Source organism: Zosterops lateralis (assembly GCF_965231275.1).
Source record: "Zosterops lateralis genome assembly, chromosome: 1".
Lineage (NCBI taxonomy): Eukaryota > Metazoa > Chordata > Aves > Passeriformes > Zosteropidae > Zosterops > Zosterops lateralis.
The window spans coordinates 37,072,167-37,086,534 of NC_139762.1; the positions used below are offsets into that span (position 1 = coordinate 37,072,167).

At 38.3% G+C, this 14,368-nt stretch overlaps 1 protein-coding gene across 1 annotated transcript in view; it reads left to right on the top strand.

Moving 5' to 3' along the window:
- Window positions 1–7,234, top strand: part of PLCL2 (phospholipase C like 2) — a gene marked incomplete at its 5' end in the record, with an annotated part of 97,472 nt that extends 90,238 nt beyond the window's left edge. The window contains one exon of the mRNA XM_083862672.1: window positions 5,957–7,234. Within this exon, the coding sequence (XP_083718798.1) occupies window positions 5,957–6,136 (180 nt within the window). The 3' untranslated portion in view covers window positions 6,137–7,234. The remainder of the gene's footprint in view (window positions 1–5,956) is intronic.
- Between the last annotated feature and the right edge of the window lie 7,134 nt (window positions 7,235–14,368).

The following is a 14,368-nucleotide window of genomic DNA, read 5'->3' on the forward strand; positions in this document are numbered from 1 at the left end:
ACTGCTAAAATATTCATCTGTTTCAAATAGACAGTTATTTGCTAGTAATTTATTTATTGTTACTATTCAGACTGATAGAATTCATATTTTCTAAACATAGATAGTCACGTTTTCTGCCAAAAGTACACTGTTGAAGAAGGAAAATCTCTCTTAAGTGCTGTTGCAGCAGACTCCTATAACCTATTGTAAAAATTTATGGACTTATCTGACTTATCTGGAGTTATCAAAGAAAAACTTTAAGAAAAACCCTCTGTAAGGCTCAGATTTGAGATGCCCATAGGAAGAACATAGCAGCATCTGTAAATTAGTTGTTGGCAATGAAGAGCTGTTCTAAACACAAAGGAAGAGGTCAATGGAAGTATTTGGGATGAAGATGGGACGCCTAACTTTAGCATTTGTTAGATGTTTCTTGTTGGCTATGAGCTTTTAGGCATGTCACCTTATATGATGTGAATTACTTTCTCTTGCAGGGCATGCAGTCCATGATATCTGTTATCTCTGTAATAGCATTGGTTCTCCACCTACAGTATTTATTAGAATGTATTTATAAATGGAACATTCAAGGCACTTACAGGACTGCAGCTTCTGATGTTTTTTTTAATAATCTGAACTTTTTCAACCAAATCTCCAAGTGAATTCTGGCACCCATGGAGCATTCATAAAGCCTCTGGTAGTTGCTGCCTGGTCCTGTAGGTCCGCAGAAGGCATCCCAGTTCAATTAAGTATCTGAAGCTACTAGTCTCTTGATGTTGCTGGGCTGATGGGATTTTGACTCCTAATTAACCCCTTATTTAGAAGTTAGGAAGTTAAGGCCTTTATATCCTAATTCCAAAACTGCACTCAGAGCATGTCAGCTGGGCATGGAACATTGTATTGTGTCACAGAATAATAGAATGGCTAGCTTTGGAAAGAGCCTTAAACATCATCAGTTTTGACCCTCTGGCATTGGCAGAGACACCTGCCACTCAACCAGGCTGCTCAAAGCAATGTTCCATTGTACTCTGACGAGCACTTTGAGAAAGGGATAGTGGCTTCTTATATTTCCTGATAGGAGCTTCGGGTTCCAGATCCTGAGCTAAAGACCAGTCATTAATGATAGAATTTTTTTTTATTTTTGGCAGGGGAAGGGGTGCTCATGCAGTTATTTCAAATGTCATCTGTACAATTTTACTTTCAGGTTCACACACCTAGTGAAGAACCATTTAATCAAAAATCATGAATAAATACATAACATAGCTTATGAAGGTAGCTGTGCTGAGATATTCTAGTTCAGTCTATATCCAACTGACTCTGAAATGGTATCTCATTTTGGATGTACAAGAACTGATAGGAATAATTTTGGGTTTGTTTCCAGTTACTGTTAAGGAGCTATGATATAAAAACACTGCCTCTTAGCCAAAAGTTTCAAAACAATCAGAATATTTTTAACAACTGTTTAAGAAAAAATAAACCAGACTAGATGACACAGGCATATAGGGCCAGACCGGTTTAAAGGGTACTGAATTTGTCTTCCAAATTAATCCATATTCTTTATTGCTGCCGTTTATAAGGCTTTTGAATGAATATCAGTTTTGTTCTTTGATCTTCTTTAAGGTCTTTTTTCATGTTTGCCTAGAAAACAACTTTTTCTGAAGCCTGTAAACATGAAATATTCAAGTTACATAGAGCTCAGTTCTGTAAGTGAATTTTAACCATGGTGAAGGAAAGGGAGCAGTGGTTGCCGTGTGCTATTGTGAGGAGCGTGCTCTCCCAGTGCTCTGCAAGACCTAGATCAATCCTGCTCCCAGTTGGGAATTACCACAAGCTGCCTGTTAACCACACTGCTGGAAGTAAATTCAAGTTTTTTGGTGTGCTTGCCAGACAATGCTGAGGACTAAATTAATTTGCATTTTGATTTAATCTGAGATGAAAGCCTGGTGAAGGCAGACCTTCCGCACGGCAAGAAACACGCTGGTTTGTTTCTGCAACTGCTTCAGATCCCAGCATCGAGTTCTCTGTGCAAATCAGCTTTGTTTCTTGGAAAGTGGGGTTTTCGGTACTCCCTTAAGATAAATCTGCTTGCCTAAAGTTTGAGCTCTTTGTAGGTCTCTTGAATTGATTCACAATATGCATTTTATCAGAGCAAGTTACTACAGTCATTTGGGTTTGCTAAGAAGGTGAAAGACCCCTGAGTCGTCCACAGATCTGAGAGATTCCCATGTTCCAGCTTGCAGTCAACTGACTTTGCTATGGAGTCAACAGCACCTATTGTGAAAATCAAGAATGCATAAAATATAAAGAATTGAAACTGAATCTTCAGAGTCCTTGGAGAAGAGACATTTGATGCCTAACTAGAAAGGAAGTCTTTGAGGTTGTTTAACTGAATGTGTGATGACAATTTTTTTCCAGATCTGGATGACTTTTAAAATTTTCTGCCTTTCTGATGCATTGTATTACTTTTCAATGGTGTTCACTGTGACTACAACTTGAATTTTTGAGGTGCTTGCTGTCTCATTTCCCGAGCATATGTGTCCATGATGGTATATAACAGAACTAGTACTTCACATGAATTGTGCAGAGCTCTCTCACTTGAGCTCATGGCATTTTTGGTAGCAGTGGTTGGCTCTTGTTTTATCTGGAGATCAAGACCTACCAGCAGATAATGACGATACAGTTGGTTTCACAAACATTTTTCTGACTTTAGTCACATTCAGAAATAAATTCTGAGCATTGGAGAAGAGAGTGATGAGCACTGATACATTTTTCTATTTCACCCTGGTCTGAACATGATACCACTTGGTCAACTGTGTTTAGTCTGAACATCTTGTCTGTAATAATGCAGCCCTTTATCCTAGATTCTCTTTTGTCTTTGAAGTTGATCTTCCCTGATTGGAATTGTCCAGACACGCACAGTTTCCTGCTGAAAACCAGCCATTACTGCTAAGCCCTGATTCCTTCTTTCCCGCTTTCCTACATCCACTATTCTTTTCCCACTTGGTGCCTAATATTTTCTTTTTCCTCCTTGCCACCTCTAGAGATCCTTCCCAATGAGTGTTCATTTTCATTTTCTCATCAGCTTAACCAATTCTTTGCATTCAGCAACCTTCTCCCTGCTCAGTGTTTTTGTTTTTCTTTCTCACCAGCTTTTATTCTCTTTACTAATCTCTCACTCTTCAAGTTGTTAGTCCTTGTATATAATTTTCAGGCTACTTTCAGTGTGGTGAATTTTGTCAATCTGTTTTCTTTCTGTATTCTAACCCCAAATGTTGCCTCAATCTTTCCCTTTCTCTGCTCACCTGTCAGATCCAAATTTAGTGTTGTTGCACTGTTTGTGTTTCACAATCTCCTCTTGCAGTAAGATCTAGCCTGATATAATGCAGTCCAGCTTCCCTTTCTGCAGCCCTAGGCTTCTTGCCAGGTCAGTCCCAGAGATCGCTCTTGCACCCTTCTTTTCCTCATCCACCTCTTCTCCAGAGTCTGTCTCAGGCTCTTCCTTCCTCCCCTCTAGTCTGGCTTTTGGATTGTCTGCATTGGCAACCCAATGTTTGTGGCTTGTAGAAGCCATCCAGGAAAAAAACCCAACTTTTTTCCTAATGCACATTCATTATTCTGTGGGAATGGAATACACATTGTCTTGCCACATTGCTGGAGCTGTCAAGAGATGAAGGATGATCAAGAGTGGAATCCTGAGTGATTGTACTAACCACATTCAAAATCTGATTTTTGTTTATTAAAAGCTCATAACTTGCATCTACTGCCCTGTAGTCATTTGGATTACAAGTCCCTATCCCAAGTGAGAGTAGAGAAGGAGATATAGAAGATTGTTAACAAACTTCTGATGGCATTCCCCCATCTTATTCTCAGAACTCAATGAACCATATGGATGAGGTTAAAGAATAATATTAAACAGAAATAATAATAAAATCTACCAAATCTGCCAATGGCAAGAATCCTGCATAGAAAGTATCAGCTTAAGTAGTTAAAGTTTGGCAAGCATATAAGTAACTGAAAGCAGGGATGTTTTTTTATCTGAGAAGTTTTGGGCAACCTTATTAATAGACTGTTTGCTAGCAGCTCTGCCTATAATAAACAACTTGATTAAAATTCCAGAACTATATTCTACTAATCCATGTAAAACAGAACTTGGGCTAGAAACAGATGCACTCCAGATATGACTCATTTAGTGTGCTGGAGTGTTTTAAATTAGCTTTTAGTTGTTTGTTAGTTTGGAAAAAAGTATGTGATTTTTAAAAAAAGTAGCCCTGGTTTTCTTTAGAAGAAAATATTACTGAAGCTTGTGCTGTGATTGATGACATTTTAGATTCTTTCCTCTTTGGTGATCAGAAAAAAAGGCTTTGGCTATTAAAGTCTTGGGTAATGGGAGGAGGACATTATTTCTTTGAAGAAAGTAATATTTGTTTTCAATTTGTTTGTCTCAAATACATAAGTGTGCTCACTTCATTGGGTAGTATTTATGTTTTGAGTTGCTAAAGAAGCAACTCAAAACATAAATATCGAATCGGAAGTATCTCATCATGAATGCACACATGTTTTTGTCTGACTACTATTCTATCTCTACTCCTATATTTTTGAAATCAAGAGGTAGTAAAAACAAATTTCAACCTTATTTCGCAGAAGAGAGGCAAGATATTTTCTTTGGAAGAGATACTAGCATGTCGTCAAGAGAAGTGTCTGTCAGGATAGAGAATTTACTCAGGATGGACAGACATAACAGGAGAAGGTGCAGTCAGTGTTCAGACCTTATTGGACACTGGTACTGGCAGTCTCAAGGAGCTACAGTACCTGGGCTTTTTGTGTGTGTGTGTATTTCTCCACTTCTGGTATGAATTTCTCTCCTTCAGGTATTTTCCTGTGAGCTGTGGAGCAGTTCACCCTCGGAAGTATGGGCACAGCACAATCACTTCGGCCCTTGCAGATGTGCTGCTCGTTTTTGAACTTTTCTGTGCCCACCAGTAAGGCAGACATGCTCACCATGTGCTACAGCCTTGATCATTTGCTGCAAGTGGACAGGGGAGGCAGATACCAGCTGCAGGGAAGGCTGTCCACAGCCTGCCAGTGAGCACTGTTGTTAGAGTGCCTTAATCAATATGAAGAGATGGAGGACTGTAGAACAAAATCTGTTGCTGTTAGAGGGCTTTAATCAATATGAAGAGATGGAGGACTGTAGAACAAGAGCCAAATCACCTAAGCCTGGGACAACTTCTCTTACAGCTTTGCTTATAACTTAATTGGTATGAAAAGGAAGAACGATGAGGCTCTTAAGATGTGGTTTCGTGGTGGACTTGGCAGTGTTAGGAAAATGGTTGGACTTGATGGTCTTAAAGGGCTTTTGCAACCTAAATGATTCTATAATTCTGAAGAGGGATATCAATAGTGCTGAACTGCAGACAGCCCTGTGAAGTCTTTGTCATCGCTGTCCTTTTTATGTGTTGCTCGCCAGTCTGTGTTTTCATATTTCATGCATTGACAAGCACTGGTCCTTTGCCATCCTCTTATTGAGTGAATCACATCTCTAAGAAAAAAAAAAATCCCTAGGAACCAAAAAAGCAGGAAAGCTTTAAATGGCTCCCTGAGGTATTAAAATCAACCATCACAATTTTCGTTATGCAGAAACATTTATAGTCTCCATGGATTAAAAATATAGCACCAATTACTTCCTTGAAAACAGGCAGAAATTACCTGCACCCCATTTCTGATGCCATCAATCAGCTTCGGAAAGCAAAGAGCTTGATTCTTTCTAGCACCAAATAATCCATATTTGAGCTTTGTTTTGGTTTTTGAGGAGTTTTTTGTTTGTTTCATTGGTTGGTTTGGTTTTGAGTCTTTCTTTGGGTTTTTTTGGATTTTTTTTTAGCATGACAACTATACTTGTAATCTGAAACAAGCAGAAGGGTAAAAGAGAAGAGAATGCTGTTATCAAATGTGTATTCTAACAGCATTTTTTTTCCCCTTCCAGGGACAAGCTGATCTCCTCAAATATGCTAAAAATGAAGCACTGGAAAATCTGAAGCAAATCCATTACGCCACTCTTTCATGTGGACTTAATAAGCCAGGCACTGAAAATGCAGAAATCTCAAAGCCTCGCCGAAGTCTGGAGGTCATACCTGAAAAAGCAGGTGATGAAAACGGAGAATGAGAGAAGGCTCTTCTCGTAATTTTGGAGTTTATAACTCTGTGACCAATTGTAGCTGCATAAGACATTTGCTTTGCACTTACTGTTGGAAAATATTCGGAATTTTTAAAGCACAACTGGAGAAGCTAATTACAATCTATTGAAACTGTGAATGTATGTAGCAACTCTGCTTGTGAAGGCAATGATTTTGTGTAACATGGAAATTACATTATTGGCCTAAATATAGCATATATATGTAAAAGATACTGTAATTCAGTAATCACGTGCTGAAAGTTCATTGTAGTGCCATCAGGAAATGAACATTTTTTAAATGAGATGTAACTAGCAGGAAATCAGTTGACAGAATTTGGCAAGATGCCTTGATTTTCAAACCGATTTGATGCAAAAGGTTGTTTCTTTCTTTGCACAGTTTGTTAATTGTGCTAGTGAGATATATTATTGTTTTGAGAATCAGGTCTAAAAAAGTGGAATCCACAAGTTTCACACTATATGTAATTCAGCGCTTGGATATTTGGGTTTGAAGTGATATTGATTTTATTGTTGAGCCATAAATTAAGATGAGAATGTAATTAGACAGTGATCACTGACTTCAGTGCACTATAGGAGAGCCATTATGTAAAAGGAAAATGTGCAATCAATCTGATAGCCTATGTCAGAAGAAGATACATACCTATTTTGCCTAAGATCTTCTGCAAATGTGTGTAGATAATGTGACCAAACCGCAAGAAAAATGATGTAAATAGTTTTTCATTTTGTGAAGTGAAGTGCTCATATTAAAGAGTTTTATGAGATTGCTCCCAAACAAGTAAAGCTTTTAACTAAATTTTAACTTTTTTATTTTTTGAGTATTTTCTTCCTTACAGAATAAGTGATATCTCAATAAGCAGGTTTGTCAAAAAATAAATCAATTGTTGTTCTGAATCTGTTTTGGTTTTCTGACAACATTAGGTAAAGGTATTGTAGCTGATATGCTCATTGTAAAATGACTATACCAACCTAGAGTGTTCTCTTACTGTTTCTGATTTAACAATAAAATGGACTATATAAGTACATATAAGCTAATAAATTTGAAGAAAAACAAGTGAAATTCTACAGAGATCAAAATGCGCTTTTTGTTCAGCTGAGGGGGGAAAGGTAAGGTGGTGAAGGTTGTTGAAAAGCATTGTTTTAAGTAGAAGTCTTCAAGATATGCATTCTACATGAATTTTTGTTTTAACCAGTTCAAGATGCTCTTTCTGCACTGAGAGTGTAATGAAATCTACATATGTAAAAGTCAATACATATGAATATTCAAAAAATTCAATACATATGAAATCTACATCTTGTAAAAGTCAATAGAGCTCTGAACAAGAACAGTTACAATGTGCAGTTATCCTTGGACTTCATTGAGTTATTAGGGACTTAATTTATTTTCTAGTCATTATAAAATTACAGTGGGGATGGGGCAGGATGAAAATAATTTGCATAGTAAATGTCACATCTTGAGCCTGCACTTTTAAATGTCAAACTGTATGGGTTAGGAGCAGTTTTAGAAGGTGCTAAGCTCTTCCAGTGTCTAGTTACAGACTATGTGCCTTAGTGTTAGGATCTTGCCAGGAGTGAGTTCTATTCTGTGTAGTACAAAATGAAGCATTTAACCTGTGGTAAACATCTGCAAGTATTGCTTTTTAGGCGTCCTTCTCTGTGTTGGCAGCTGAAATTCTTCTGATGGAAACTGAAGTTGATGGGAAGCAACTTGAAATTCACGTTGTTAACTGTATTCTGAGCCACTGTGAAGTTAGTCTTCCAGGGCCAAATCTATTACATCGAAATCTGATTTTGATTTAAATTTATCTACAGCAAAACAACTGTGTTAGATCAAGATCCATCTGCACCATAAATATGCAAGGTCAGTTTCACTTTATCAGAAATCCCAAAACCTGGGCTGTTGGAATTTTATCGTAGTCCTAATTGAAAGATGTAGGCTGTGGGAAAATGTCATCACTGTTCACATTATGCTTCAGAGAGACCTAAAAACCAGTAAGGCTCCTTTAGCAGTCCTGCCCCAGCACTGTTCGCATGGCATTTACAGAACGACATAATTTATATCACGAATGAAGCATTTCTGTAGAGTCTCTTCCTCCAACCGGGATATCAGAACTGATGTCTTGGGCATTCTTAGCATTTATGTATTTCTGTTTAGCACATTACAACCTGAACAGAAGTGAAGGAACACTGAAAAAGTTCAACACAGTTTGATGTTTTTTCCTGTGTTTTAAGGCAAAAAATATAAGTGAAAAATGGCTATCACATAGACAAGGGCTGAGAGATTTTCACTGTTCCACTCTTACAATATATGTAATTGTTGATTACAGAACTCATCCTGTTTTACCTTGTTGTTAACCTTGTTAAAAAGGAAGATAATATTTTTTGAGTAATATAGACATATAACACATTTAAAAAAAACTTAAAATACATGCATTTAGCTAACTGGCCCTTTAAATATGCTAGGATCTGATTTTAGGGCTGATTCCTTAAAATGGAGCTCACTTTTGTGTGTTATTCATGCTCAGTCCAAATCTGTATGTACAATAAAGTCCTAAAATGAGCTGAGTCGAGTAGATACTCTGAAAGATGCTGTGCAGCTAAAAGTGCTTCAGGGAGTTTACATGTCGCATGTTAAAAGAGTTCTGGATAAACACTTGCAAGCAAAGTATCTGGCTTGTTAGCCCAGTGATGATTTCAATGCCAAATGTGTATTTTTTTCAGTTGCATTTTCTTAAAGCATTCTTGCATCCATATTATTAGTGCATTTTTTTTTTTTTACAATGTTTATTTTAGGTTATTTAGAAAGATGCAAGCAAGACCCAGTGAAGTATTCTAAATAAAATTAATCACAGGTTGACTTTGCACTTTTTTGAGGGCCTTTATTTTCTTAAATGTGCTGTAATGCAGTTGAACTGTTTATGTAGGTTTTAACTGTGGAAGATGGACCCAAAATAGAGTGGCTATTTATCTGACTGCCTTTTTAGCTTTGGTTTGGCTCCAAATCATTGAATGAGTACAGGTACATGTCAGTATGTTGCTCAATTTAAAATTAAAGGATAATTGGGAAAGGAAATGTTCACATACAGATTTAACCATATAGACACTAACAGTTTATTATTTTTTTGAACACAAGAAAGGTTGAACAGTGCCTGTTTGAAAAAGGAGTACCTCTCTAAACCTCATCTGCAGTCTTCCTTCCTTGTTGGTTTTGCTTGATATGGTACATAGCAGCCATTGGATATTTAATCACAGAGCCAGGACCATGCCTTCCATCCTCTGCACACACCAGCCAGCTAAAGCACACAACTCTGTTCTCCAGGAATCCCCCCAGCAGCAGTTGCCAAGGGCACTCCTGAGCCTGGTGATGCCACCAGAACAGCAAAAGCCTTCAAAGCAGAGCTGAGGGCCAGGCTCTACTGCTGAAGCTGTGGCCTTTCTGATGTCGATGGTAGTCTTCTAATCAAGTCAGTAGGACTGAGATTAAAATGCAGTGTTGCAAAATTTTCCCTTTTTCTCTGGTCCTTCTTTCTTTTTATACCTTCATGTTGTTCTGTTGCTGCAGCAAAGAAAGCTAGAATGGTGCCTTGCACAATTTCACAAGCTGGCCCATGCAGGCATGGTGATAGATGCTGTATGAGTCAACCATTTTTTCAGCTAATTTGTACAGCACAAGAATAATTTTATAAGACTCCATGGCTGGTTACTGTATTCACTTTTTCCTGTTTTGAAGTTGAAACAGCAGAGAGAGATGATTCAGAGTTGCCAGTGTGAAAAATAGAAGTGAGTTCAAAAAAATTTAACTCTGGTCTACTAATCAAATAAACTAATCTGAAAGGACCCAATCGTTCACTCTTTCAGTGGTTGAGCATCCCTTCCATTTATATTGTTTCCTGACATAGTTTTCTCTGGCATGGATTTTAAAAGTAATGCTGATTTCTTCTTGATATATTCATTTGCTGGCACAGATCAAGGAAGCTCCTGAGTGTCCTGTGCATGGTGTGGTAATCTTTGAATAAGCTTAACCTACCTAGGTTTGTATCTGTGTTAATTGAAGGTTAAAAGTTAATACAAAGAGTGATATTTGCAAGAAGGGTAATCATACAGCCATAATCATGGCACAATGTGCCCTTGCAAAGGCATGTTCTTCACTGTGAAATCATTTTATGGTTATGTAGCTAAGAGCTAGAGTGCTGCTGCTGAAGGATAATGAACCCATGGGTTTTGATACCATAAGCAGAATTCTGAAACTGGTGATGTCCCCAGCTAGTTTCTTTTGACTGTAATGGGTGTAGGACTTTACCACATTTTTTTTTCTCTGTTCACACCTACTCATTCTTTACACACCAATTAAACTTTCTAAATGGAGTATTTAACAACTTGATTTAAAGATTAATAGATCTGCATGTATCCTACAAGGACCTTCAGTCTTTTGATCTCCTGTAAACACTTCAATCAAACCCTCCACCATTTTCAACACTCTCTGATTCCTGTTGCTCTCAGTATTATGAAAGCAGCTGTGGGACAGATCAGTCTGATAATTTACAAAACTAACCAGTGTGATGTTCTTTAGTCATTACAACTTGTTTGTTCTCAATAAGAAAAAGGCAGTAAACTGTCTAAGTAAAACTCCTGAGGTTTTCTAGTTATTTCTGTTTTAGGACCCTATTAAACTTCCCTTTCTGACTCATCACCTCTGTTCTGTGGGTGGCTGTGGAAACAGGGTAGCAAAAAGGAGCACAGTAGAAAGATTAGAAATAGGACTTTGTGTACAAGAGAACAACAAGTTCTTCAATGGGCTTGGGGGACCATCCATTGTTGTCAACCAAGCTGAAAAGCACTTGAGGACTGAAAGGCAGCATTGAGGAAGAGAGAGACAAACAGAATTGGATGTTAAAAAAAAAAATAGCTCAGAGGTAACCAGAAGATGAGTGCTATCCTGATGGATCCCTAATGCTTCCCATTGTTTACTGGTGCTTTGAGACAAAAGATAGTGTTTCTTCCCATTACCATAAAATCTGGCGTGGCAAAGAGAGCAGTGATGCTGGGAGAGTGGTCAGGTACAAACACCAAACTTAATTTCTCTTTTTGGGCCTAGATGCATACACTGCTTTGAGGTTCATACTTCTGCCACTTGAGCTCATAGGACTTCCCACTGAGTGCCACTTTGGCACAGCAGAGTTGAGAGGAAGGAGGGGGTGTGTGTGTCTGTGATCAGGAGGAGAGTGTTCAGGAGGTGGCGTGGGAGGGTGGTATGAAAGGAGGCAGCTTGAGCTGTAGTGGGAGTAGCACAACCAAATAGTGATTCAGCTGTCATGAACCTCTCCTGTTTCTCAAGAGCAATCCAGCCTCGTTAAGCTATCTTAACACTCTGTAGAAGAGCTTTCTGTGTGTTTAATTAGTTACCTCTTTTCCATGAAGATAAATGTGGGGGAGCAGAGAGACTCTTCTTGGCTGGCTGCAGCGCTGGCCTGTGTGCTGGGGACTGGCTGGGAGAGGGAAGCTGCACGGCCAGGAAACCATGCGGGAACTCAAAGGCCTGCGCTTTGTTCTCTGGCCCTCAGCTTCCTCCATCAATAAATTGGAGGAAATGACATCTACCACATTTTAAAGTGGCAGGAGAAAAATACTGTGTAATGGCAGAAAAGAAATAACCCCCTCGGAAGGTGGCTAGGAGCGAAATGAACTGACATATAAAGAAGTGCTTTGTGAGAAGGCAGCACTCTGTGTGTGAATGCCGTGTTCATTGGGTTTCACTAGATACTGGTTTACAGGTTTTGAAATACAAATCCTATCAGTTGATTACAAACTAAGCATATGTGTGTGGGGTCCCAGGTCCTGGAGAGTTCCAATATTTTTCCTGTCTAGTAATAAAGTAAAAAAGAATTTGCTACGCTCTTATAATACAGACTTTATGCTGTGGCTTACAGCATGAGCACTTCTTTTATTCTCAGATGTGTTATTCTCTGGATAAAAAAGCCAAACCCTCACAAAAATCTTAGAAAAAGCCTTAGGATTCATCTCTCTCTGTTCTGAATTCCAAAACTGATGATAGCTGCTGTGATTTGTGTATATCCTTAGGCAAATAATGATTAAATTTTTCAACAATTAATGTTTAACAAAATCTTCAAATATTTTTTTATAATATACTGGTGCTGCCACTTGTGCCAGGATTACTGAAAAAAAGCTATCTTGTTTGATGGAGAAATAAGGATCACATCTTAGACCAGGAATCTGTAATTGTGGAGGTGAGTAGTGAATTTCCCAGGAGAGTGATGGCTGCTGCTGCATTTCAGAGCCCCATGCCTCTGTCAGGGAGCAGTCAGCAAGCAGGACTGGACACAACATTTCATGAACATCATTCTCTAGGGTACAATATTTTGTGCTTACATTTATTGGCACGTAGTTGTACAGAAGCATACACTTCATTTTTTTTTTTTTTTTTTTTTTTTTTTTTTTTTTTTTGCCTTTATTCATAACCAGTATTCAGAGTTTATTTGCTTGGAGAATGTTGGATTGATTTGCTAACTGAGTAGTTTTATACCGCTATTTCCGACATGCTTTTAAGAGCTAATAGCTGACAAATAGTAAGAGCCAGAGTTCATGAAGAGCATTAGTGATGTCAACACTGTGCCAACACATAGTTCTGGACTGAAAATCTGGTCACTATAATGTGAGCACAGCCTAATGCTCAGGGAGGCTGCACTGGAGATGGTATTAACTGAGGAGACCTGTTAGCCCATGAAGGGGAGGTGGCAGCTGTCAGGAGATTAAGGACAGAACTGGGTATGAGAGATAGGATACGTTCAGTCCTGGAAGAGGAATCAGCTGCTAAATTCAGCTCCTTCCACTACCCCTTGTCACAGCCAAGACTTCTCAGACACGACAGTTCAAGATAAAAACTCAATTTTGTATTGGAGATAATTCTCTGTAAGTGATGATCTGTCACATGTGATGGAGCACTCTGACAGCATCTCCCCAGAAGAATTCTAACAAAAGAAAAATGGCATTTTCTACCTACATAAAATATCTGCCACAGCTCAAAGCCCAGAGGAAAACTACAAGAGCAATGATTAAATATGAACAGAGTGTTTCAAGCTAATTGTTGATGTATTTTGCCTACCATAGCTACATTACCAGAAGTAGAATGATCCAAGAGTAGGACCCTGAAAAGACAACTTGCACCTATAATGGGGGAAATGCACATGATGGGTGGGAGCACTATATGCTCTAAAATCAATCACCTCCACAGTTTTCATAATCCACACAGAAAAAGCCAACCTTAACCCAGTTTCCAGCAGTTCTATATTTGCCATGTACTTCCTTCCTTGTACAGACACAAACTAGAAAATAGTTAATAAATAACGTTGTAATAAGAAAGCTGGAATTGCAGCTTTTGTAAACTGCCTACGTACATAACATGCAAATGATGGTGGTGCAATTCCCCCAGGTGCTGAATCTCTGAAAATTAGACCCTCACATTTAAGATTCTGTTCACAGACTATTTGTTTGGGGAACCAGATTAAAATTATCTTATGATCTGTGCTGCAAGTAGTAGTATCTATAACACTGTATAAATTGCTGTATTTGATATTCAATATTGCTGTTTCATAGGTTCTACTGAGCTGTTTCAGATATAGATAAAGTAAATAAATGGTGAAGCACATTAATGAAATAAAAGGCTGCAAAATACTGAAATCCATAAAGGATTTCTCCATAGTAGCTAGTAGTCACAAGCCACAGGATGTCATTGAGGCTTAGGAAGCTCCACAAGGACACCATGCAATTTATACAGAATAACAGAGTTATAGTGTGTTGCACTAAATAAAGAATGAGTAGATGTCATGCACCAGGGCCTTAAATAATCTCTGTTTCATCATATTTGAGAGAACCTTAGGCTATCTATTGAAACAACTGGTACGAGTCAATGGCCAATGCCAGCCAGATCTCTTGCTGCAGGAGATCTTGTTTTCTGTAGATATTTCTGTGTTACACTTAGTGCATATAACTTGCAATTAGCATTATCATGCCATAAACATGTTGAAAACAAGCCTCCTTCCTCCAGCATTAGTGACAGTAAGTGAGACTTCCCACAGATTCCAGATCTTTTCAGAAGCACATGATTGCACTGAATTCCACCAGCCCTGCCTGTACATTGGAATTCGGAGACCAGGTTGTGTATCTAAATGAGTTTTCCAGTAATGTAGCAAA